Below are 26,039 nucleotides of genomic sequence, written 5' to 3'. Positions count from 1 at the left end.
AAACTGAATCCTGCTTTAATTGAAGCTTGTGGAATATAAAGGCCTACAGAAATATTACAGAAAATCTGGAAACAGGGATCACAAAAACCCCTGTGGAAGGAAGGATGAGAGTAATTCATAGCTCACCAAGGCATCTCTGTATCAAGTTCCCAGAGTACCCACAAGACCTCTTTACCATCTCAGGCCTGTTCCCCACCCTCTCCAATCTTGATTTCATTAGAAGACAAAAGGGGCTACATTATTTGCAATTATTCTGGAATCAACAAATTTAAAGACTTTAAGCAGAACATTCAAAACTTGAATAACTTTAACAAGAAAACCAGCTGACCTTAACAAGCTACTTTGCTAGTAAATGGGAAATGGATTCAATCATCCTGGACATAATTTCATTAGGGCTTCAAACCATCCAGGAAAGAATGGCACAATTATACCATTTTATAATCCAAATTTATAAAAAGTTTACTACCCAAATCAAGAAAAGTCTGTGTTCATGGCTAGCTTATTTCTAAAAGATCAATCCCTCAAAATAGTCAGGTTTCCACGCTTTGTTTCCTTCTCTATTGTCACAAATACCGTCCATCTGACTTCTCAGGAGGAATGGGTAGAGTGGGCCAGGAAAAGGAAATGTTGAAAAGTCGAAAAGCAGGAAATAAACAAACCTGGTAGAGAAAACAAATAAGAGTTGTTTGCTTCCAATTCATTCTAAAACCCAAGATTTGCATTTACCAGTCCTTTTGCTAAAGTCATCCACCTAGTGGAGAGGAGAGCCTCAACGTGAAGTCTGTGGAGGAAAGGTAGTTGACAGGAAAACTGTCCTGGAGGTGACTGTCAAGGAGAGAAGAGGTAGAGGCTTGGTGGTTAATGAATAAGTGCCTGTCTAGCCAGCTCCTCTTCTTCTCTTGACTTGGGTCAACCAATGTAGATGCGATGAAAATCATTGGCACCAAAAGCAGCATTACACTTGGGACATTTGCGCTGGCGGGTGTCATAGCGTGTCTTCACACACTCAAAGCAGAAAACATGAAAACACTTGGTAAGTACAGCATCCTTTTTACGCATGTTACAGCATGGACAGGTCAGGCGTGCCTAAAAAGAAAAGAAGTCAGAGTCTCAGCAACCATAAGGGTTCACGATCCAAACAGCTCTCATATATAAGTAAACAAACAACAAGAAAACCCACAAGGCACTAAGACAAGAGTACCACTTTCCACCACCTCCAAAATAAACCATTCTCTGGTTACTGTCATGTAAATAAGTGCAGTATTTATTCTCCAGTCCATTGGTAGGCCACTTCAGGCAATGACAAAAAACACAAAGCACTGAGGCCGTTTTTCTAACCTTGTAATCCTTAATCTCCTCCATCAGAATCTCATCACATTTAGGTACATTGTCTGGTTTCTTAGTGGTCTCCAGCTTCCTTCGAAGTCTAGAGATGTCCTCCTGTGGTAGGATAGCATACCTGTTAGACACACTTCCCCAAACCTGCCATTTGGGAGAAAAATAATTGCTCCAACTTGAACTTTCTGTTGTGGAAAGAAAGGACTTTCTGTCCTTTCACGTCCAGTTGTATTTTAGAAATGTAGAGAATTACAAATGGCAAGATATTTTGTTTCAGAACAGGCAACTATAAGCAGATCCCCAAATTAGAGCTGAATGTAAGTACTGCCAATTCAGTCCTGCCAAAACATAGTCTAAGAGTTTAGAAGCTAGGCTATTTTATTTTATGGCAACTACTTTAGGCTGAAGGTAAACTGGTTTAAAATAATTTACAGATTTATAAGTAAGGACAGAAACGCATCATGAGAAACAGCTGGCATGACACAAATAGAGAAATTGTAGGAGAATTTTAAAATCCTCTAATGTTGCTACATTCCTATTTCTTTAAAAATTCCCTAACTCATTCATTTAATAAATATTTATTTCATGCCTACTAGGCGCCAAGCACCAGAATAGGCTTTGGGAATAAGGCAGTGAAGAAAGTAGACTTGATCTCTTCCTTCAAGGAATTTTTACATATTAGCAGATCCATATTTGTTTTAACAGCTACACGTACTCCTTGGTAGGGATGTATAATTTATTTACCAGTACTCTAACGATGGACATTTAGTTTTCAGGTTTTTTTCTTATCACAAAAAGGAAAGTAGGAAACAATATACATTAGACCAATGACTCATTCATCATATGGGTCACTTCAGATCTCAGAAGGTCTGCATCTAAAGATGAAATGTAAAGAAAAGACACTGCTCTTACCTGGGCTCGTTTGAAATTGAACATATCCTTTTCTTTGGTGACACTGTTCTCGACGATCTCATCTTGAAAATCATGTAGCTTCTTCTGGGCCAACTCCAATTGTGTTTTGAGGTCATCTGCAAGCTGGGCTGCCTCCATTGCCTATGTGGGATATACAAATAACATCATATTATTATCCTTATTTCCAGTGAGGCAAAATATTAACCCAAGTTCAAGGAATAAAGCAAACCTACAATTTCATCAGTGTTACAGTTCTTTGTTCCTCTGAGACTAACCATCACTTTAGATTACAGAGTAATCAATCATACCTTGCGTTTATTCATCTCTAAGGCTTGGGTCCTAAGACCCAGCTCCTTCTCCCCTGTGCCAATGTTGCTCTGTAACAGATGCTCCTTCTCTTCCAGTTTCCTTACTACCTGTAACTGGGCATCGACCTTTGAAGAAGAAAATCAGATTTTTTTAAACAAAAACAGGAAGACAAAAAACAAAACGAAACAAAACACTTTACTATTCTCTGTTAATCTGTGGCCCACAAAACATACTGTTAGGAATCTCAAACTATTACTGATTTTACCTGTGAACCCTTTAAAGTACGTCAAGACTATAAAAGTTGAAAGTTTCATTTTTAATATAAAATATTGCTGAAGATTCAAATAAGACTGAGAAACCACTGAAAAGATTCTTCTCCAAACTGCCAAAAATAGGGCAAATGACAATAACATGTTTATCTTTTCTGGCCATACCAATGCTTAAAACCTGGCAATTCATACTAGAACATATAAATTATGGCTCAAACAAAAGTCCAAGTATATCTCTTTCAGAATGGCTAAAGGTTCTAAAGCAGTCTTTTTCTTGAAAGTAGTGCACAAAGTAGAATCAAACAGCATTAAAGGGTAAAAAGTAAAATCACACACACCCACTTCCTAACCCCTCACCCACAAACTGATCCCAATATCTAGAGGTAACCATTCTTAAAGTTTACCATGCAGCCCTCCAGAAATTTTTAAAATACACAGCACATGCACACACACATATTTTAACACAAAAGGGATAATATAACAAATCACTATTTTTAGACATTTTCAAATATTAGCAGATCCATATTTGTTTTAACAGCTACTCTTTACTCTTTTAGGGATATACAGTTGTAGGGATGTATAATTTATTTACCATTACCTTAATGATGGACATTTATTCATTGGGTTTTTTTCCTACCACAAAAAATGCCACAATAATCACTTTTACATGCAGAAAGCACCTACTTCACCAGAATAGAAAGCTCTATTCATCCTAATTACCTGAGTCTTCAGAGTCAAAACCTGATCTGCCAACTCCTCCTTCTCTTCTTTAAGCAACTTATGGATCTGATTGGACTTGATCCGCTCTGACATGAGCTTGAAATTTGCATCATCCTTCTCCCGCAACTGCTGCATCAAACGAATATTTTGCTCCTGCATGTCTTCAAAGGCCTGGCCTGTGACGTCCATCTCAGATAGAAGTGCTTCTTCCTCCTAAAATAAATAGGGAAAGACTTCATTTTAAAGCAATCTTCTAACTCCAAAGAATGTGCACAGGAAACTAAATTTTCCCTCTGTTCATTTAGATATAAATTAACTTAGTGACAAAAGAGACTTAGTTTTAAGAAGCTTAGTTTTGTCACTAGGTTAGTCCTAGGTATACACAAGAAGCCCTATTAGCTGAGGTCCCTGGCACCAACTGTTGATTTGATACTCATTAGTGGATCTGTACTCAAAGACAGTTAAAGCAGACATTGTACATACCTTAATCTAGGCAAACTGATCAAGCAGCAGCTGATTAAGAGAACTTTTATCGTAACACCTCACATTTTCTCTAACTTTTCCATAATTAAAATACTAAATTTAATCTACAGATTTCCCAGCATTTCCAAACATCCAAAGTGTCATAACAATCTGATAGGCAACAGATGATATCTAACATAGCTTTAATTTACACCTATCCTATAAGTGAGACTGAGCATCTTTTCATATATTTAGAAGCCATTTCTATTCTTCTATGTGAACTACTCATATCTTTTGTCTATTCTTCTACTGGGCTGTTGGGTTTTTCCCCTATCATATTTTAGAGATTTTTGTATTAGAAAGATCAGCCCCTTTGTGAGAAGAATGAAAAATATTTTTTTCCTTTTTGTCATTTAATCTTTTGGCTTTGCTAACAATGTTTTTTGGTTGTGTTTTTCTTTTTAGTTGGTTTTTTTTTTTTTTTTTTTTGCCATGCAGAATTTTTATATCTTTTTTTAATAACTCAATATTACCAATCTTTCTTTCATGTTTTGTAGCCTTTTATTAATAATTAAGAAGATCTTCCCTACTCCAAATTTATAAAGGAATTTACTTGTTTTCTAGCTTTTTGATGGAGTCATTTTTAAATACCATATCTATGATCCATCTGGAAATCATCCTAGTGTAGAGCATTCAAGTATGTATCCAATTTTTTTCTAATACCACTTTTTAATTTTTATCCCACCACATTTAACAGCTTTCCTTTTCCCCACTGATTTAAAACCACATCTTTAGCATATATTACATACCCATGTATACTTTGGTCTATTTCTGGAGTTTCCATTTAGTTCCAATAGTCTGTTTAGTAGTCCCAAGTTTTTTTTACCTATAGCAACTTCATGTGTTAATACCTGGAAGAGACCCCTTTGCTTTTCTTTTTCAATTTTCCTCATCACTCGTTTACTTTTCCGTATGTACTTTAAAACTAGTTTGTCTAGTACCAAAATAAAAAATAAAACCAAATTGCATAAATATTAATACAAAATATCTAAGTATATATGTATATATATAAATTTATATAATTATATACTTATTTATAAGCATAGTTTTCTTAGTTTCATATATTTACAATCATAATGTATATAAAATATTCTATCTTTGTTTTCATTTTATATTCATTATATCCCTTAATTCCAGGTCAGCAGAGAAAGGACAGATCCTTAATAAACAACGTAACAATGTTTGAACTGGCTATCCACTGGGAAATAAAAGTAAATTTCCTGCTTCACAAATACATAAAACGAAATAACGAAAGGACGAAAGACTCCAATGTAAAAACAAACGAAAAACACATAGGAAGAAAAAATATTAACAAAAAAAGACTTGAACAAAAAAGCAAATTTCACTGGCAGTAACTTACTCACAAAGTAATATTTACTTAATAAGTCCACCAAATAAAGAAAGTGTGCCCACCTGCTTGGCCATGGCCAGCTTCTTCTGTAGGTATTCTATCTGCTCCTCTACTGCTCGGATCTTCCTCAAGGCATCTTCATCGGCCATTTTCTTGTTCTCTTTCTTCTCCTTATCCTCTAGATCCTTGAGTCTTTGCCTTAGATCTTCCAACTACAGGAGGAAAGGAATAATATAAAAACAAAGAATAAGTTATAATACATTTTCAAATATCAATTACTACTGTACACATATGGAGGGCCGGTAACACCAAAAGAAACTTTACAGAATTATGGAACAAGATAAATTATATATATCACATTACAACATTGTTTTAACATTACTCCATCCAACATTACACACTTTTATAAGCAACATTTTTTAAGAAGTACCCATGTACCTTTCTTTAGAATAGTGGTTATCACCCTTTTTTTCTAGGCCCCCAAATTTTAAAAGCATATGAAATTTCTCTCAAAAGTAATGAGAAAAAGAGAATCACTATAGCAATGATTCATACAGGTAAAGCAGGGAATAAAACGTTTGTAAGCCTACTCCTAATTCCAGTAATTCTGATGTTTAGATAGTCTTTGAAAGAGTAGGAAATGCTGCAGTTAAACACTAACTTTAAAGATAAAAGAAACTACCTCCTTGAGAAGTATGAAGGAAAATCCCACAAATGAAGATTTTAACCAGAAGGACAGGTAATGGCAGACTAGATTACCTCTGCCTTCGACTTCTTCTCAGCTGCCATTAGCTGAACTTTGTCTCTCTGTTCCTTTGGGGCAGAGCGATACATATCTAGCAACAGTTTCATCTCCTTTTGGCTTTCTTGTGCCTTCCTATGACGGGGTAGGAGATGGAGGTGAACAATGTAATGAGAAAACAGGGCATCAGATTAAGGTAATTTTGAATTGAGCAGGATATTTTAAAACAGTTTTATTTTACACTTTATATCACACCTAAGAGACAAAATTTTGCAGACTATCAAGAGACTTTTTGATATACTTAGAAAGTACAGAAAAGTAAGCTGTATAAAGGAATCATTTCCCCCTTCAGACAAAGTTCTCTAATAAGATTATAAAATATACATCTGCCTATTGTATAGGCAAATTTCTGTGGCCCCCATCCTTAAAAACTCAGATTCAATAGGTCTGGGATGGTGTTCAAGAAGGTATTTAAACAAGTCACTTAGATGATTCTGATACCACACTTATTTGATAGTTGAATGATTAACCATCAGCTGAAGAATAAAACTTCATCTCTTACTAAATTATTAAACCTCTTAACTATACTTTTATACACCAAAGGATTTCAAGCATTTTGAGCACAGTGGTCCATCAAATCCAAACAGCAAACAGTTAGCTATTCAAAATGGGGAGCAAGAAGTAACCAGTTCTATTGGAGAAGTTATTGGTTATGCAGGAGGAAAGGGGCAATATATGAGGTTATGATAAAGATAATGTTTCACTGGGTTAAAGGTCTATTATACTGTTCCAGTGCCTGTAGGAATAAATCTAAGAAATCTAGTAAAAAGATCTGGCACTAACTAGTTAACTCTCAGGCAACAGACAAGATACTGTTCAAGTTACAGTGATACAGATACTGTTCAAGTTACAGTGATACATATGTGCTCCACTTCGTATAATTTTAGTTATAATTAATGTCAGCAATATGCTCAAATCCAATAAAGATCAGTAGTTAATTTCCAATAATTCTCAGGAGTATTCCTTTAATCATGACATCTCTTCCTTTAATTTGGATTCATAAAAAATAAGGCTGCAGTCATGTGATTTACTGACACCTGACCACCGAACCAAACTGTACAATGTTCATGCAGGCCATTTTGGCTATACACTTGACCAAGAGTTGAGACCACATTAATTGTGCAATTTAAAATATTACAATAATCAGACAAGTCATGCCATCAACCAAACATTTCATGTATAATGTGCTAACTTTAGCTTCTGAGTCAGAAACAGTTACTCTAAATATTGCACTTACTTGAGTTCAATCTTTAATTGTTTGATAATTTCTGCTTCCTTTTTCCTTCCATCATCATGTTTGCCTTTCTCTTTATCCTTAGCAGAATCTCTCTCTTTTTCTGACTCTTTTAGTTTCTGTTTCTCTCGTTCTCTCTCCTTTTCCTTCTCCCGTTCTCTTTCTCGCTCCCTCTCTTTCTCCCTCCTTTCTCGCTCTCGCTCTTCTTCATCCCGTTTGGACTTAATTTCATTGGCATCCTCCTGAGATGCCTTCGATGCAGAGGATTGGGTGGATAAGTCCTCAGAATCTTGTTTTAGTTCTCCAGGCTCGTCCTTAGCGTCCTCAGTACTAGACTGAGACTGCAGGAGGGCACTGCCACTACGCAGACGTGTCTGGAAAAATAAAGAAAAAGAAAAGAAAGATGCACATCACTTGTGGTAACCACATTGTTTACCTCATTCAAAAGCAGCTTTATAACCTTAATAGCAAATAATACTTATTCTACTCCTCCAGGTTACCTTGTTCAGGTCAGACTGGGCTTCTCTCAGTTTCCGCTTATACCTGAGGACCTCCCCTTTCAGCTGGTGATTGTGATTCTGGAGGCTACTGATGAGGTGACGCATCTCCCGGTTTATAGGGCCTTAAACACAGCAATAGCAATGTTATGAGGAACTGTGATAGGGCAAAGGCACAAAGAGAGAAAGTGCAGAACACCTCAGGAACCACTGAGAAATAGGGAGAACTACCAAAAGAAAGAGTGCTTCTCAAAAGACGAAAATAAAACTGATCAACTTGAGTTAAAACACAAAACATCCAGGCTGTGAACCAAAATGGATTATAGGATTTAAGGCACCTAGGACTTCTGAGTTCAAGCTAACATTAACAAATCCCGGGGACTGTTAGGTAGGGATAAGGAGGAAGGGAGAGGAACAGATGTTTTGTCTACAATAGGAAGATATAAGAACTGACCAACCAGAAAGCGGTAGAGAAACCACAAACTGGAGATACAGTCAAGGCCACAAATGGGGTAAACTAGAGCATACGCACTAAGGGGTTTCAAGTGTCCTCAACTGACCTGGGGTTCATTACCATCTAATTAGCAAAGTGGTTTTGACCCCCCTGATGGGCTTTTATGAAGGATTCTGGGAGGATACATGCTCACTGATTAAAAGTTATGTAAGAGAACCTGTCAATCACCCAAGAGCAGGAAGTGAAAATTCCACTTAGAAGAAAGGAGGAAGCAGCCTCCTTTCTAAAAACATGTGTACTAACAACTCAGGGTTGCCTTCACTGGTGGAGATAGACCCGTCCCCTCTCCGGAACACACTATGGTTAATAAATCTGTTTGGCTTGCTTACATCTGTTTGGCCTGCTCATTTAGTCCATGAACTCGGTCTCACTAATCGTTCTTCAATACTGAGACAAGAACCAGGAAATACGAACCTGATAGGACTGTGTTATATCTTTCAAGGAAGGCATAAACTGCAGTGTGGAATAAGAATAATTATACCTGCTTGTTCGTTGGCAGCAAGGGTCTGCTCAAATTCTATCCTCAGCATCTCATACTCTTTGCGGACCTGGGCCAGTGTATCTTCTAGCTGGATCACTTCAGTCCTCAGCTTCTTATGAAGACTAACCTCATCTCGCTACATAGAAAAAGGAATCAATCAAAACTTATCTAATGTGGAAATATCACATTTTATTATTCTGTCTCCTAAATTTTATCTATAAGGATCTAAAAATAGAAAATCCTAAGAAAAGAATGTATTACTCTGAAAATTTCCAGTTCAATCAACACGTAATACCAGATACCTACAATATATTGATTTGGAAACTGACAGGATACAAAAGAAATAAAGGAAATGGTCCCAACTCTGAAAACATTGCAATTTAGTTGGAGAACTAAACCATAAAACAGCATATAAATATATATAAAGTAGTACTCAATTCATTGGTCAGACATATATTAAAAGATCAACTACTATAAACATTACCTTAAGAACTATGGATGATACAGAAGTAAATATATCAATAAAAGTTTCTATCTTTAAAAAAAACTATCTACAGGTACCATTATATGCTACAATAGCATGTAAGTAAGGATGCTGCTTCTACCCACTATTTTTCCTCATACACATAAGCTCCAGCCATGCTAAGCTATTTGTCATGCTCTCTTACATTTTCACACTTGCTGTTCTCACTGCTGGAAATGCCCTTCTCCTACTTCTACCTACCAGTAAACTTGTATTTATCTTCAAGATTCATACTTCACTTTCTTACGTGGAGTCAGAAAGGTTCCACAAATTAGATGGTCTGTCTCCTCTATCACTGCATCTTTTGGATATGCGGCTACTGTACCACACTCCGTTCTAATGGATGCTATTCTCCCACTACTGTAGACTACAAGATCCATGAGAGCAGGAATTCCGTTGTCTCATCTGTGTACACCCACCATCTAGCAGAGTAAAGACCCACAGCCACTCTATAAACGTTTGCTGAATGAATGAGATTAACTGCACTTGAGAGAATAAAACTGTAAAATTTGAGGCAGAAAAGCTCATATACAGAAGACAAGGCTGTTACCTCAATGAGCTCAACCTGGCGCTGATGGGTTCCCCTGGTGCCATGAAGCAGAGTCCGAGCCTCGTCCAAGTGTGCTTTCAACTGTAGGCTCTCGTTGTACAGGACGGAGAACTGTGATTGCATGCAGCGATATTCTGGAGTTTCCTTAACCACTTCCTCCACTGCACTCCGCAATTCCACCTTAGGAGGGCCCACAGTTAAGAAAGTCAGAAGCAGAATTTAGTATCTGTGCCCCAGATGCTAGACAAGAAATGAAATTTTGAACTCACTGATGTCCTACACAATTCAAACTATTTTTATAAAGATTATGAAGTCTTATCTACCCATTCCTCTAGTTACATAAAATCTACCCCAAATTAAATTAGCCCAGCTAAAAGGTGGCACCTGGATATGCTGTATTCTTCTTCCCCAGAATTATTTTGACGTGCTTTACATTACATGTCAGCCTGCACCATTAGAAGAGCCTTATGCAATTTGTCAGATGCTGATTTTAAAAACACAGTTGAGAACCTTAGTAACTAACTTGTTCTCTTCATTAACAGTCACAGAGAAAAAATGTTTTGGCAGTGTATCAAAATTAATTATGCTTCTCCTAAGCAACTATTTGCTTTAATCACTCAAAACACTCTAACTAATTCAACTTAAAGGATTTTTTGTTTTTCTTTTTTTAATTTTTCTGTTCAAACATCTTAATTCTCATGTATTTACCTAGTAACAAGTCAAATTATAAAATACAGATGGCTATGGTTGAAAGAGGAGTGAGGAAGACTTCCAGAATCCCCTTGCTTCCCCTAAGGATGTGAGGAGAAAATTCTTCTGGGCAGGGTTGAAAACAACAGGATCACTGATCCTGTTTCTTTCTGTTTTGGCAGCAAGAAACTCCAGAGCCAAATCTGCGGACCCCTTTGGCAATTACTGACACGTGAGTGGTCCACCTTACCACAGCATATGCATGCCCCTTGCATCATCTTGCATACAAGCCCCACTTTTCAATCCATTTTGGATCCTCACTCAAGTTTACCCTTCTTCTCATTTTTCTCAACAACTCGTATGTCAAAGCACCATGATTTACTCTTTGTAGGTTGCTTTAAATTCTTTTTAGAACAAGGCAGGGTACAGATAGTAAGTAAATATATAAGTAAATAAGTAGCTATATCAACAAAACTTACATTTCTCTCCTCCCCAGCTTTATTAAAGTATAATCGACAAATTAAAAATTGTACATATTTAAGGTATCCAACATGATGTTTTAATATACATATATACTGTGAATGATTACCACAATCCAGCTAATCAACTTTTCTATCACCTCAGTAACCTTTTTTGTGTGGTGAGCACATTTAAGATCTACTCCCTTAGCACATTTCAAGTACACAATACATTATTATTCACTATAGTCACTGTACATTAGATCTCCAAAATTTCTTCACTCTGCATAACTGAAACTTTGTGCCCTTTGACTAACATCTCCCATCTCCCTCTCCCCTGGCAACTACTATTTATTCTACGCTCTGCATCTGTGAGTTTGCCTTTTTTTGATTGCACATGTAAGTGAGATCATGTAGTTGTCTTTCTGTGCTTGACTTATTTTACTTAGCGTGTCCTCCAGATACATCCATGTTGTTGCAAATGACAGGACTTCCTACTTTTTAAGACTGAATGGTATTCCACTGATACACAGATATATACATACACACACACACACAACACATACTCTTTTTTTTAATCCATTCACTATACAGATCTTTCACCTCCTTGGTTAAATTTATTCCTAAGTATTTTATTTTTTTGATGCTATTGTAAATTGTAGTTTTCTTAATTCTTTTTTGTGTAGTTTATTGTATTGTATAGAAATACAACTGATTTTTGTATGTTGATTTTGTCTCCTACAACTTTACTGAATTTGTTTATAGTTATAACAGTTTTTTGGTGGAGTTTTTTGAGGTTTTCTATATGTAAGATCATGTCATCTGCAAACAGAGACAACATTACTTCTTTCATTCCAATTTAGAGGCCTTTTATTTCTTATACTTGCCTAACTGGCTGGCTGGGACTTCCAGTACTATGTCGAATTAAAGCAGTGAAAGTGGATATCCTTGTCTTTTTCCAGATCTTAGAGGAAACTTTTCACCACTGAATAAACGTTAGCTATGAGCTTGTCATATATGGCCTTAATTATGCTGAGGCACATTTTGTCTACACCTAATTTGCACGTGAGTTGATCAGCAAAAGGTGTGATTTTACTGCCCTTCAGAGATGTGTCTCTTACCTTCAGCTTTTCATTTTGTGTAGTGACTTCCTCAAAGTCCTGCCGAAGTTTCTCCAGCTCACAGAGACGATTCTGAGCCAACTCTTTGTTCTCCTCAAGCTCTGCATTCATTTCCTCAAACTGGAAAGAAGCAGGAAAATAGCAAAATGAGAGTTAAGAAAAAGAGCTCTTAAATCATCCGCATCTCTAAGCTTCCTATCTTTACTGATTCACTCTTACAGCAAAACCCCACTTTGCCAAGTGTGAACACAATTCTAAGTATGTAGGCAGAAAGCCTGACACCAAGTCAAAAAACGTGTCCTGAGTCACTGATTTTACCTTCCGGGCATTGATAGTGATTGTGCCGCCGTAGAGACTGCTCCCTGCTCCATACACCTTATAACCTTTCGAATTCACCTACAGAAAAGACAAAGATTTTTCAGGGAGAGACCCTAAGACTTTATCAACATACTTTCAAAGGATCAGTTTTTTCCCCCAAGCACCACTCCCCAAGTTGCTTCTTTCTGAGAAGACTCCTTAAAATGATTCTAGTCCCTCAACTATGAAACAGCACTGACCCGTTCTAGGACTTCTGCTAAGTGTCGGTTAAGTCGCTGTTCCCTCTTTCGAATTTTGTCAATATCCCACTGCAGGTCATCAATCATGGACTCCAGGACAGACACTCGTGACTCAGCTGTCTCCACTTTACTCTGCAACTTGGAGAACTACATCCCAAAAACAGGCATTCAGAAAAATACAGCAAAAAAAGACCAAGTTAGAAGAGGAATGACTTAGTTCTGGGGCAGTTACAATCATGAAAACTGTAAGTCTGAAGTCTACAAGAAGTCTTCACACAAGGAAAAGACCACTTAATAGCCAATAAGTTGTCTACCTCTGAAAAGCACCATTTCTTAGACCACAGACCCATCAAAAATGTGTATTTTTTTAAGAGAAAAGATAATGTCCTTCATTTTGTCAGAAAATTATTTAATAATATAAAAATTCAAAAAAGACAGCTATCTTTACACTCCAAGTTTCTCTCCCCACATTCCCATAAATGATAATTGAGATAGAACAAAAGGAAAATGTCCATTCTCTTTTTTAAGCCAGCCTGAAAGCAATCTAGAATTAAATACTATAATATAAAGACAAAAACTTTTGTTGTTCCCTGTTTATTTAGGAGCTATACACTAGTTAACACTATTTAGTATTTTAATTACAAAACAGTTACATGTTCATATTAACCTATATATACCCTTTGTGTTGGTTTTAAAATATGGCCCCAAAATTTGTCGATAGCACTCACATCAAGAGGTGGAGACTTTGTCCATTCCTCCTGAAACTGGGTCAACTTTAGTGATCCAGTGGAAATAGCACTACATAACTTCAAAGCTATGTCAAAAAAGGCCATACAAGTTCTGCCTGGTGTTCTTGGAATTCTCAATGGAAGAAGTTAGTCACCATGTAAAAAGTCCAACTTCCTGAGACTGCCATGCTAGAGAGGCAACCTGCAGGCATTCCAGTGGACAACTAAGGTGAGCTCCCAACAGACAGGCAGCACCAACAGCCGGCCCTAAGAGTCACCTTGGACATCAACCCAGTTGAGCAAAACAATGTGCCCTCCAGGTTAGAAATGCTATCTGAGATTTGGGAAAGGGCTAGCAAAGAAAGACCTTTCCATCTTGGTAGCACCTAGTTTATATTTTAAAACATGACAGAAGGTTATTCCTCTTACTGTATTCCAATTTATTCATAAGTGCTGCTATATTCTAAATCCTTTGAAGGTCCATGAGAATCCACACGAATTAATAAACTCCCCAGATAATTCTCATGCAACCAGCCCAGCATGAACCTTAACACTAGAGTTTAGGAAAGAAGGGCATATGAGGAACAGGGGCTTTGAAGTTAAATAGATCTACATTCAAAACACAGTTGTTCACTTCTCTCTTGGTGGTTCTTAAACACATACACACACACACACACACACACACACACACAGTTCAATCACTTTCTAGCAATGTGCCCTCAGACCAATCACAAACCTCTTTGAATTTGCTTCCTTCACAGTTAAGTGGGATTATTTACCAATAGAGATAATATTCATAAAGTGCTTTTAAATGCAAAGCACTAAGTTAACTATTAAATTACTAATAAGCATGAAAAGTCAATGGCCAAATTATAGGAGGTCAAGTTTTGGTAGAATATCCTTTGAAGTAAACCAAAATGATAATCAGGAGTATTAGAAGAGTCTTATTAAGACCTATCATCACTTTATCTTGATTATTTTATGTAAATGAATGAATGTCCAAATCTTGGCAGGGTTTCATCATGGCAATATTTGTGTCCAAGTTTACACTGAAAATTCACATTCCTCAGGTTCCCAAGACATCATCAATGCAGTAGTTCTTACTTAGTCATTCTCTGTTGAACTTCTGCCAAGCCATTCTTCAGTAACACTGTATTAATACATTGTCTTTTATCCTTGGGTAACTCATTATTTGGAGGTTTGGAGTTGTGTTGTATTTTTCAAAATCCCACATGATGGCATTTCTTCCTCAAGGCTAAGATTCTAAAATGTCTATTTAAACAGAAGTGTAGTCAAGGAGAAATAGTGAATTATTCTCTTCTTTCCTTAACCTTTCCTCAGATTTTGATTTCTCAGAATTGGCTGCGTTAGCCTGGTCTGCATGCCCTTCAATAGAAAAATGGGCCTTCTGTATAAGGGAACCTTTACCGCGCTCAGAATTCTGAGTCAACGTCTGTCAGAGGCCACTAGAAACAGCTATCTCTCCTTTCTGGTCAAGTACCTCCTGAGACATGGTGCGATGCTTCTCCTGAAGGAGGTCTGTCAATTCCTGAAGCCGCATATTCTCTTGTGCGAGGAAGGAATTCAGTTCCTGCACTGCTTCCTCCACTATCAGATTATCTGGGGAAGAAGAACTATACTTTAATTTAGTATCTATAGTATTAAATTTTAAAACCGTGTATCCCACCAAATCATTAACATACTATCTCACTTCATTTTCTTCAGAACTTCAAGAAGTAGGCTGGTTTTTTATACACAGGATACTTGTATTAAAAAAAAAGAAAAGTAGTAGTAGTAGGCTGGTTTTAATCATCTCACATGAAGGATAAAGTACCCAGAGGTTAGGTGACTTGCTTAAGGAAATGAGTCAACTTGCAGCCTACGACACCTAATTTCTATGAGTCCAAAATGCCACAAGAAAAGAAACTGGTGTTGTATAACTTTACTCATATAAGACACACACAATCCCCCATTTCAGAATTGAAGACAGAGGTACCTCTAATCAATGTCAGACCTAATAGCAACATAATTCTATCTCACAAGGCTATCACAAATTCCTACTACTAACTAACACCAACACAAAACACCTCTCTGTTGGGAGAGAGAAGGCAGGCAGGGAGCAGAATTTCATCTTTAAATAAGCATCTGTAAAATCATGAACAATAAAGAGCATAGACTCTCTTATCATATTTTGTAACACTATGCTCGGAGCACTCCTGAAGCTCAAAAACCAAAATGAACGCTATTATTTATAGAGCAGGTAAGTCAGTCTAAAGAACTTATTACATCAAGTAAATATGTTTAAAATTAGAGTCATAAATACTATAGTTCAAATCCAAATGTTATTAAGTGAAACTGTATACTCTCAGGATATATATCACTCTTTAAAGAGAGTTATCAGGAGGAAAAATTGTGCTCTTTCATGACACCTCTTGGGATCACTCTTAAAAACAATAAAGAATACGTCGGTCATGTGATGGTTTTTAAGGTTTTCAATCTAGGACTGTCCATTAGAATCACTTGAGAAATTTTTAAAGTAGACCTATCCCACACCTACTGAATAAAAATCTCCATGAGCAGAGCTACAAACAGAGTGCTCAGAAAACTCCTAAGGTGATTCTGATTCATAACCTGAGTTAAAAACTTGGGTCTGAATTTTAGTACTCTCAATATCCTAAGAACTGTGGAAAGCAATATGGAGATATCTCAAAGAGATATAAGCAGAACTAACATTTGATCTAGCAATCCCATTACTGGGCATCTACCCAAAAGAACAAAAGACATTCTATAAAAAAAGACATCTGCACTCTAATGTTTATAGCAGCACAATTCACAATTGCAAAGATGTGGAAACAACCCAAGTGCCCATCAATACATGAGTGGATTAATAAAATGTGGTATATGTATACCATGGAGTTCTACTCAACCACAAAAAACAATGGTGATTTAGCACCACTTGTATTATCCTAGATAGAGCTGGAACCCATTCTACTAAGTGAAGTATCCCAAAAATGGAAAAACGAGCATCATATGTACTCACCATCAAACTGGTATTAACTGATCAACACTTAAGTGCATACATAGTAATAACATTCTTCGGGTGTCAGGCAGATGGGAGGGTGGAAGAGGGGATGGGTGTATACACACCTAACGGGTGTGGTGTGCACTGTCTGGGGGATGGACACACTTGAAGCTCTGACTCGGGTGGGGCAAGGGCAATATATGTAACCTAAACATTTGTAGTCCCAAAATGTGATGGAATAAAAAAAAAATATCCTAAGCACTAAAGATAAGACCTAGAATACAATAAACACTCAATAAATATTTAGTAAATTAGTAAACAAGCCTATAAGTGCAATTCTTTTGAATCAAGGATCAAACATGGGGGAAAAAAATGAACTTCCAAACAAGTTATAGTTGATGCTACAATTCATACTTCACACATCTATATGTCTTAGAAAGCTCAGCTTATCAATAGCAATTGCCTTTTGTGATACAAATAATAGCTTAGCTCTTTGTAATTGGTAAGAAATGTTTTTATTTCTTAACTTAAACCCGACCCTAAAATGCATGCCATCAAAAAGAATAATTTTAAAGTACTGTCTGACATACTACTCATTTTACTTCCTTTTTAAATATATCAATGATTTAACTTGATATTCATTTATAAAATCAAGTTTAACATTAACACAGCCCCTGCAAATGGCATATTATCCACATTATTAAAATGTAACAATAACTCTCACAATTCAACTAGAACCAAAAGAGAAAGAAGTATACATGCATATATAAAACACAGCTTGTTCATTCATTTTCCCATTGACTAAGCATCCATTAGATATCAGATGCAATGCCAGAAATTGAAGAAACAAAGAGTGAGCCAAAGCACTGCACCAAGAGGCACAGTTTAGCTGGGAACACTCCAGTAGATGTAATATACAAATACAAAAGTCTGGGAGGAAACAAAACACATTGTTTATAATGGCTATCTTTGAGAAGTGAGATGGGGGTAGTAGTCTACTTTTATGAATTTCTGATTTGTACATTTTAAAACAAGTATCTGTTTTCCCAATAATAAAATACAGAAACACACACACACACTAATGGAAAAGCAAAAGAAACCCTTGTTCACCAAATTTTCACAAGCCTTCTACATGCCTGCTGCTTAATATTGTTGATAGTTTAGCCCAATTACCCTTAAAAACAAAATTACAAAATAATAACAATTTTTTCTTGCTCACCCAATGGTTTAGCCTCTAATACATTTAACTTATATTTTTCAGAAATGAATAAACATCTTAATGATAATCCGAGAAATTAAGATACTCCAACTAGACCATAATTATTACTGAAAACATGAATCAAGGCATTTATTTGCATTTGAGCAAGAGATTTATATCACAAATGACTAAAGATATAACCCAGCTACATAAATATTTTAGCATAATAAATTTCTGCAATAACACTGAATAATAGCACAATTACTCCAAATAATTTTGTTTCAAATAGACATTTTGCCATACATAGAATATTTTCTATTTTATCCTTTTAAACATAGAGATCTGACAACTCTAAGACCTAAACCAACTCTTTTAAAAACATTAGCAATAACAGAAAAATGAAAAAGAACATAATTAAAAACTGATTCTTTGAAGTCAAAATTCAGTATCTAATAAAAAGTTTTAAATAAAATAATTGCCAATATTCAAAATAAAGTATTTATCACTAATAAATCAACAGCCTATATACACTATATAAATATCCAGAAATCAGAGCTGTGTCTTAAATCATAATTCTGCTGTTTACAAGTGTCTAATTAATAGAGTGTATCAGAATGGAGCTGATAAAATCTTTCCTTAGCCTCATCAAGGAGTGTCATGTGGCTTGAAACGTGAAGCATTAACAAATTACTAATATGCCACAGTAAAGACATTACTAGTAATGTTGAAGATTAGGATTCCAAGGAATTTAACTAAAAATAAATACATAAATTTCAAAACTATAAATCAGCATGCAAAGGTGAGTTCTTATTCCTCCCCCAATACTCCCGGCCTCCAGGTTCTTGCCTCACCTCCACTATTTAACTTCCGGGATAACAGCTCCACTTTTTCTTGCAATTTATCATAGACAGTCACAATCTGGGATACCGCCCGGCGGGAGGACTCCACACGCTCCTGCAGCTGAGATTCCATCTCTTCACTGGAACTGCTGGCCAAAGTAGCAAGGAAAGAGAAAGCTGGCTCTTGCCCTTCCCCTGAGGACACAGGGGAAAAAAAAGAAGCCCCCCAAAATTATAAAACTGGAAATAACAAAAATCCATTTTCTCCCCAAACGGAGAGCCTCAAAGCAAAGCTCTACTTCAAAAACCCAGATGGCAGTAACTAACGCATCACAAACACTCACCTCTCTCTCGGTCATCTTTGCGTTCCTGATTGCTATCAGAGTCTGGTTCTGGTTCAGGCACAACCAGGGCTTTTCTTTCTGTTAGTAGGTCTCCCAAACTCTGCTCCAGATCATAACGTTTAAGGATGATGCGGATGTTTTCATCAAACTGCAGAAGGGTAGGTGCAATTATGAAAAAACAAAAGGATAGAACTTTGGAAATGAAGAGAGTAGTAAGGAGAACTAAAATGCTTAAATAAAAACGCAAGCAAATAAACAAGTTAGCTACCTGACTCCAGTACCGGTTGACAATCAATAGTGAGGCATCATCAGTGGCCTGTCGTCGTTCCAGTTTTTCAATGTGCTCACGGAGTTCATCTTCAATGGCCTGCCGTTGATCTAGCATTTCTGCCAGCTTGCGATTTTTGGTTTGCAGTGTTCGAATGTCTAACTCCTCCTGCCCCAGGAAACCAATCTTATTAGTCTCCACAAAGAAATTAGACAAATGAACTGTTAAATTCAACAAAGTTACATCAGTTCATGAGTTATTTCCAATGAATAAAGCCATTAATCTAAAAAAAAAAAAAAACTTACAAGAAATAATTAAATAAGAAGTAGACGCAGAAGAGATAAAGGAATGGGTGCATGATGATGTGAGGAAAGAATGACACAAACAGATACACTAGAACTTCAACTACACCCATCTCGTTGCTCTATTCACATCCACATCCACAAAGTAATGCTACTTTGAGGCTCCACCGTGCAGTCAAACCACCCTGTACTCCAATCAATACTGTCACCTATCTCCTATGTACTTCATTCACTCAAGACTTGGGCACCTGGGTCCTTCTCTCTCTATCCCAGTTCCTGCCAATATATCCAGTCACTTTAATATACTTGTACACAAACCATCTAATCCTCAAGCATCTAGGCTGTCGGTATTTTGAATTCCTTAACCCCAATGATTACCTCCTCCACTGTGCTTCAGCCATGCATTTCAAAAGCTACATCTTAGACTCTTGTCATTATCTGAAACTGTGCTGCACATGAAATCTTAAATTCCAACTTCCCACTCCCTAAATAAAACCACATCTTTCCAGGTATCTCATGCCTTTACTCCAATATACCAGTCCCTTCACTTATTTTGATCTCCAGAATTTTGAATTCTCTCCTTTGTCCCTTGCAGTCCCCTTCTGTCTCTACTATCTTCTGTATCTTAACTATACACTGTACTACATTCCTTCAAACACCTGCCTATCGGCCTCCTCATTTCTCTGCCCTTAATCCTTTCCTTCCAGCCCTGTGAACAAACCCCAATCTGAATTAATTCAGATTATCTAACTATTCCATTTGTATACCCAGTATGCTGAGACTTCTAGATAAGTTCATTAAACCAGGGAAACTGGTGCCTTCACAAAATGAATTCCTAACCTTAACAGTATAATTTGTCCAAAACTGTTTCTTTAACAAGTGAGCTACCTCCCACTCTCCATCAAGGCAATATCAAATTCTACCAAGCCCTGACCCTTTTACATCAAACTAAGCAAATGCCTTTGCTTCCTATTTTAATGAGCAAATGAAGCCATCAGACAGGAAGCTCCTTAATTCTCCATCTCTTTCACACAACTCATCAACCTATGCTCACATTCCTAAAACCTCAACTTGTCCTCAGGATCCCGTCCTCTTCTGTTTCTGCAAACCCTTCACTTCATCAGTAATTTCACACCCCTCTCAACAGCTCCTTCCCCAGGACAAGCTGGGGAGGGGCCAGATAAGGGGAGAATATCACAGACAATGAACCAGCATGTAGAAAGGCTTATGTTCTTACTTTACCCGGAATTAATGAAATTGATAAAATAAAATAAGTATTTTAAAGTAAGAACTGTTTATTAGAGCACCAATTGTGTGTTTCACTTTTATTTTCTGTCTTCCATTTTGGGTAAAACATTCCTGATAATGCCAGGGTAGTCAATAGTTTCCCCACTGTACCAGTTTATTAATACTATTAATTATCTTCAAAAATCTTCTCTGAACATGGCCTTCCCCTTCTTGCTTTAACTGAAACCTGCATGAGAATACTGTTTCCCTGCAGGCTTCTCCACTACTTCCCTCTCACTCCCCTTGAAGCCCCTGGTGGATGAGTGTCCTCCTTATTTTCCATTGCACTTCCAGGCTATCATCCCCCCTTCCTCTCTAAAATCTCCTAGCTTTGAAGCTCATGCATTTAGTCTATACCACCTGTCACCTTGCTTTGCAGAACTAATCTATAAATGCCCGAGTCTTTTCCCCACACTTCTCAAAGATTTAGCACCTAGTTTATTACCACTCTCTCCAATGTAGTATTTACCCCGTCATAATTCTTAATGACATCAATTCACATGTAGATGATCTTTCCTGTATCTTGGATCATCAAGGCATTGACCTCCTCTCCACCAATGATCTTGTCCTCTACCTCCCTCAGTCACCAACTCTTGTAATTAGTCTTAGATATACCTACATGTCCTCTATAAGCTCAATTTCAAACAACTCATTCTCCACAACTACCACTATTTTTCCAGCTTATTCTCTCCAACAATTCTTCAACCTACAAATCAAGATCTACAAACCATTGGTCCTGTATCTCTCTCTGTCCTTCATTCCTCTCACTTCCTTCTTTACCAAACTTAAATGCCATGATCAGTCATTAAAATCACTTCCTTTTACATGCTTTCTTCTCCTTCCTTGGTCCTTCATCATAATTATCTGGTAAAAATCCCAATCCTGGTAACATCCAACTCTCCACCTACTCCAAGCCTAGACCCATGCAGCTAAATGCAACTAGAAAAAATAAAGCATCATGCTAATTGGTTTCACTTTAAACTCATGATCAGAAATTCAAGTAGGGCCTAAGTGCTGCCCAGCAACCCTACATCTCTCTAGCCCATTCTCTCTTCTAGATGACTACTTCATACCTTCTTCTAACCTCTTCAAACCTCCAAACCTTCCTCACTCATCCTCACTTTCAGGTGAGTCTTGCTTCTGATTTCACTGGGGAAAAAAATAGAAGCAATCATAAGAGAATGCCCACACCTACCTCCCACAACCACAGCTACTGACCTACCTACATCAGAACCCATATCCCCTGCCTGCTTTCTTATTGTTATACATAAACTGTCCCTGCTCCTAGTTAAGGCCAATTCCCCAACTTGTGATTTACCTTACAGTCCCTCTCATCTATTCAAGGACATCACAGTAACTATCTCCTCTTTGCTATATCATCAATTTTATCATCTACCAAATCATTTCAATCAACAGATAAACATGCTGTTTATCTCCTACCTTAAAAAGCAAACAAACAAAAACCTTCCCTTAACCAACATTTCCCCCTGGCTACTGCCCCATTTTCTTTGTTCTGTTTTACAGTACTCCTCTAAAGCATTGTTTCAATCCTCTTTTCCCTAATTTCTTTCCTCTCATATTCTCTTCAGCTCACTGCAATCAGGCTTCCATCCCTAATACATAGGTCTTCTGGGGTCTCCAGTGACTTCTCCATTGTTAAATATAACATCTCATCCTCCCTTTACTCAACCTGTCGGCAGCCCCTGATAAACTCCTTGAAACATTTTCTTCATTTGGCTTCTGGGACCCCACTCTTTCTTGCTGTCCTCCTACCTGATTGATCCCTCTTTTTTTGTATCTTTGATTAGGCCCTTCTCATCTCAACATGAAAATTTTGCAGTATACCAAGTCTCTGTCCTCAAACCTCTTCTTTATGCTTATTCCTTAAGGGAGAGTCTCTAGTCTCATGGATTTAAATATCACTTATGAAATGATGATTCCCATATAGACAGCTTTAGCACTGATATCTCATTATTAATTAATATCTCAAACTTACATGTTCAAAACCAAACCAAACTCACGATTAACCCTCCATGGCTCCCAAAAATCTGCTCCTCTCATATACCATACCTCCCTAGCTCAGGAAGTAAAAACTCCAAATCCCAGGGTGATCCTCCCTGCTATCTCTTGTACGTTTCATTCAGTCCATCAGCAAATCTTGTCAATGCTACCTCCATGGTGGTCCAAGCCACCATGATCCCTCATTAGGATTACTACAAAAACCTCCTGTAGCAAACACTTTTGTGCCATGTCTTGTCGGCCTTCCAGGTTTCAGCACAGTTGTGGTGGACAACTCCATTCACCCTGCCAGTGTTCCAACTTCAAACACACTTTGCGAGTCTCTTAGTTGTTCTGTCCCACAATCTTATTTGACTCATTATAGCAACCTCGAAATGCATGGGAGTTATTGCCTTGAAAGGCAACCTTCAAACAACCGAGGCAGGGATCAGTGGATACATGTCTCAGGTCCCTACCTTTGGAGAGGTCAGGTTGAGAGGGGAAAGGGGGTGACAAAGAGTTAGGTAACAATTTTGCTAACTGGACTCCTGCTTATAACCCTTGCTTCTCTGTAGCCTATTCTTCAAACATAAATCAGAACGTGTTACTCCTCTACTTGTCAGTCCAGTGGCTCCTTACTGATCTTCTGGATAAAGTCCAAACTGAGATGTGTACTATGTGCTTCCCATAGAGTATGTGCTTCTCCCTATGAACGTCACATACCCCACTCTACTATAACAGTCTATTCCTTTGTCAGTGCCACACTACAAACTGAAGTCTAGGGGCTTTCCTCAGTATAAAGCACAGTGGCCAGCAAATAACATATGTTCAACAAACGTTTGTATTTACTGAGTGAATAAATGCCTTTGGAGTGCATGATTGGAGGCAGTGCTAAGTCAAAACCACCTCCTGGAAGCAGTATAGAGTACTAGAACCGCAGACAACCTAAAAAATGACACTTCATCAACAATTTATAATGAATTTTCCTATTATTCTAAGTCTGAAAAAAAATTCAACCTCCCTAAACCTTAGCCTCAAAATCAAATAAGAAATAGATGTGGTTTTGTAAGCTATTAAAATGTAAAGTATTTTAACATCATATTCCCAGAGTTCCAAAAACCAGAATCTTAATCTAGATCAAAACCTGTAAGCTTCTGATGTCTAATGGATATATAACATTACTATGAGCTTTTCGTGTATAATACCCTAATGAAACTGTCAGCGTCATAAGAACAGGATAATACCTATTTTATTCACCATTATATTATCTAGCCCAATAACCATTAATAGCTCATATTTATTGAATAATTACTATGTTAAAGGCAAAGTTTTAGCCCTTGACAGGGAGTTTCATGTCATCCTCACAAAACCTAATGTGAGGGGTACTTTAATTATATTTTACAGATAAGAAAACAAGAGACACAGGAAGACACAAGGCCCTGCAGCTAGGAAGCGGTACAGCTGAAAGTCAACCCAAGGCAGCCTGGTCTCAGACTCTCACCCGTCATCACACACTCTCAATGATTTTGCTACACTGCCTCTTAGAATTTGACAGCGGAATTTTTCAGTCAATGAAAAATCAATGTCTATCCTCCCACTATTAAATATTTATAGTTAATGCTGGATCGGCACCAGACTTTCAAAAGAATATAAGCACACCTTGAAAACAAAGATCACATATCAATCTACCTCTCCTTCAGAACTGGCCACATCATTTCACCTACTTTTGGCCTGTTTTATTTCCCTCTTATTTTCAAATGGCTTCCCCTCATTCCAGAAGGCTTTGATAAATTTTTAGTTTCAGGTTGCAACTGACAGGAGAAAAACACACTTGCATGTCATTGTTTCCTCATACCATTGAAGAGACACCCCCTAGCTTAATTGTTTCCACTGTGGTCCCTGAATCTTCAACAGCTGTCTTCTTCTCCGGAGGCATGGACGTGCCCGGCTCTCCTGCTGCTCTTTTATTTCCAATTCCTGACATCTTGGCATAAGATGATAGCTGTTTTCCTGGAGGGAAAGTAAGGCAAAAAAAAATGTCTTACTGAGGTAAGACATGCAAAGAGAACAACTATAAAGAAAGACCATTTATGATGCAAAATCTAGCAATTTTTTTCTGGCCAACCCTTTAACCTGGATCCATTAATTCTACACCAATACCACCATCCCCAAATTCTTCTTGGAGAGAAAAAAACTAAATTGTGGAGTAAGCATCAAGGCAGAATTCACATGACTATAGATTTCTAAATAGGATGCTGATAAGCAATAAGACAATGGGCAAAGGGTGAAGAAACCAAGAATAACTTTCATAAATCTCTCTTCCTAAAATGCTGAAATCAGAAAAGGACAGTTTGATTATGAGATATTCATCCAACAGTGTTGGAAGAATCATAAAACTGAAAGAGATCTGGGAAATGTCTACTAAGCCATTAATACAGGACATGTCAGTTATCATTTCTGAGCCTCAGTTACCTAGACCAGGAGTAACTACCATATATACTTCGTACGCTTATTACAGGATTGGATGATACAATTATAGAAAAAACTTAGCACAACGCCGGACATAAACAAAGCATTCCAAAACACCATCTCTCCTTTTAACGTTTGCACTGTCTCCCCTATTTCCAAATGCTCTCCCAACTATTTTGTGCAAGCCTAGGTAAATTACATGTGGGTGTGAATCCCCAGTTCTACCTCTTAGCTAGCCCTGTTGCCTTGAAAGAGTACGAGTCCTCCAAAAACTTTGGTGTCCTCATCTGTACAATGCAGGCGAATATTTTTTAGCTGCCCTATCTGCCTCCCAGGGTTTCGGAGCTCAAAGGAGGTGGAACGGATGCTAAAGCAAGCAACCCTGCCACTACCGAGACTACCACCCTGCCACCAAGAAGACTACAAGACGACTCTGCTTCCAATTCAAACTCCAAAAAAGACGTATCGGCCTCAACAACCTGAGTAGGACCTCGCCTGGAAAGAGAGGAGACAAGCGGGGCAAAGGCCGCAATCCCACTCGCCAAGAGCCAAGGACCCCAACCTCAGCGAGGCTAGTTGCAGGCCCGGAGATTCCCGAGGGCCCGTATAGTCCCGTCACGCCCTAGGTAGTGATCTAACCTGGGTTCCTATAACTCGAGCCACGGCGAAGCAGAATGCGCGGCAGTTGCTCACCAAGGCCGGTGTAACCGTGTTACTTCTCACCCCTGACCCGCGG

General features: G+C 37.6%; 1 protein-coding gene across 2 annotated transcripts; it reads right to left on the bottom strand.

Moving 5' to 3' along the window:
- Positions 1-26,039, bottom strand: RNF20 (ring finger protein 20). Of its 2 annotated transcripts, none has more exons than XM_069476642.1 (20): positions 25,997-26,039; positions 24,690-24,844; positions 19,248-19,415; positions 18,980-19,127; positions 18,648-18,830; positions 15,078-15,196; positions 12,849-12,995; positions 12,610-12,687; positions 12,292-12,411; positions 10,023-10,202; positions 8,950-9,085; positions 7,958-8,079; positions 7,461-7,831; positions 6,181-6,298; positions 5,484-5,633; positions 3,549-3,761; positions 2,559-2,684; positions 2,251-2,391; positions 1,339-1,440; positions 1-1,086 (listed from the first exon to the last, which is right to left on the bottom strand). In XM_069476642.1, the coding sequence occupies exons 2-20, from the start codon at positions 24,816-24,818 to the stop codon at positions 910-912; spliced, it is 2,928 nt and encodes a 975-aa protein (XP_069332743.1). In that variant the 5' UTR covers positions 24,819-24,844; positions 25,997-26,039; the 3' UTR covers positions 1-909. The 2 variants fall into 2 exon arrangements, with proteins under 2 accessions (XP_069332743.1, XP_069332742.1); XM_069476641.1 differs by having other exon boundaries at positions 25,943-26,021.

This window comes from Eulemur rufifrons, chromosome 7 (assembly GCF_041146395.1).
Source record: "Eulemur rufifrons isolate Redbay chromosome 7, OSU_ERuf_1, whole genome shotgun sequence".
NCBI lineage: Eukaryota > Metazoa > Chordata > Mammalia > Primates > Lemuridae > Eulemur > Eulemur rufifrons.
The sequence above is the reverse complement of the archived record's forward strand: the minus strand, read 5'-3'. Positions and strand labels throughout refer to the sequence as shown.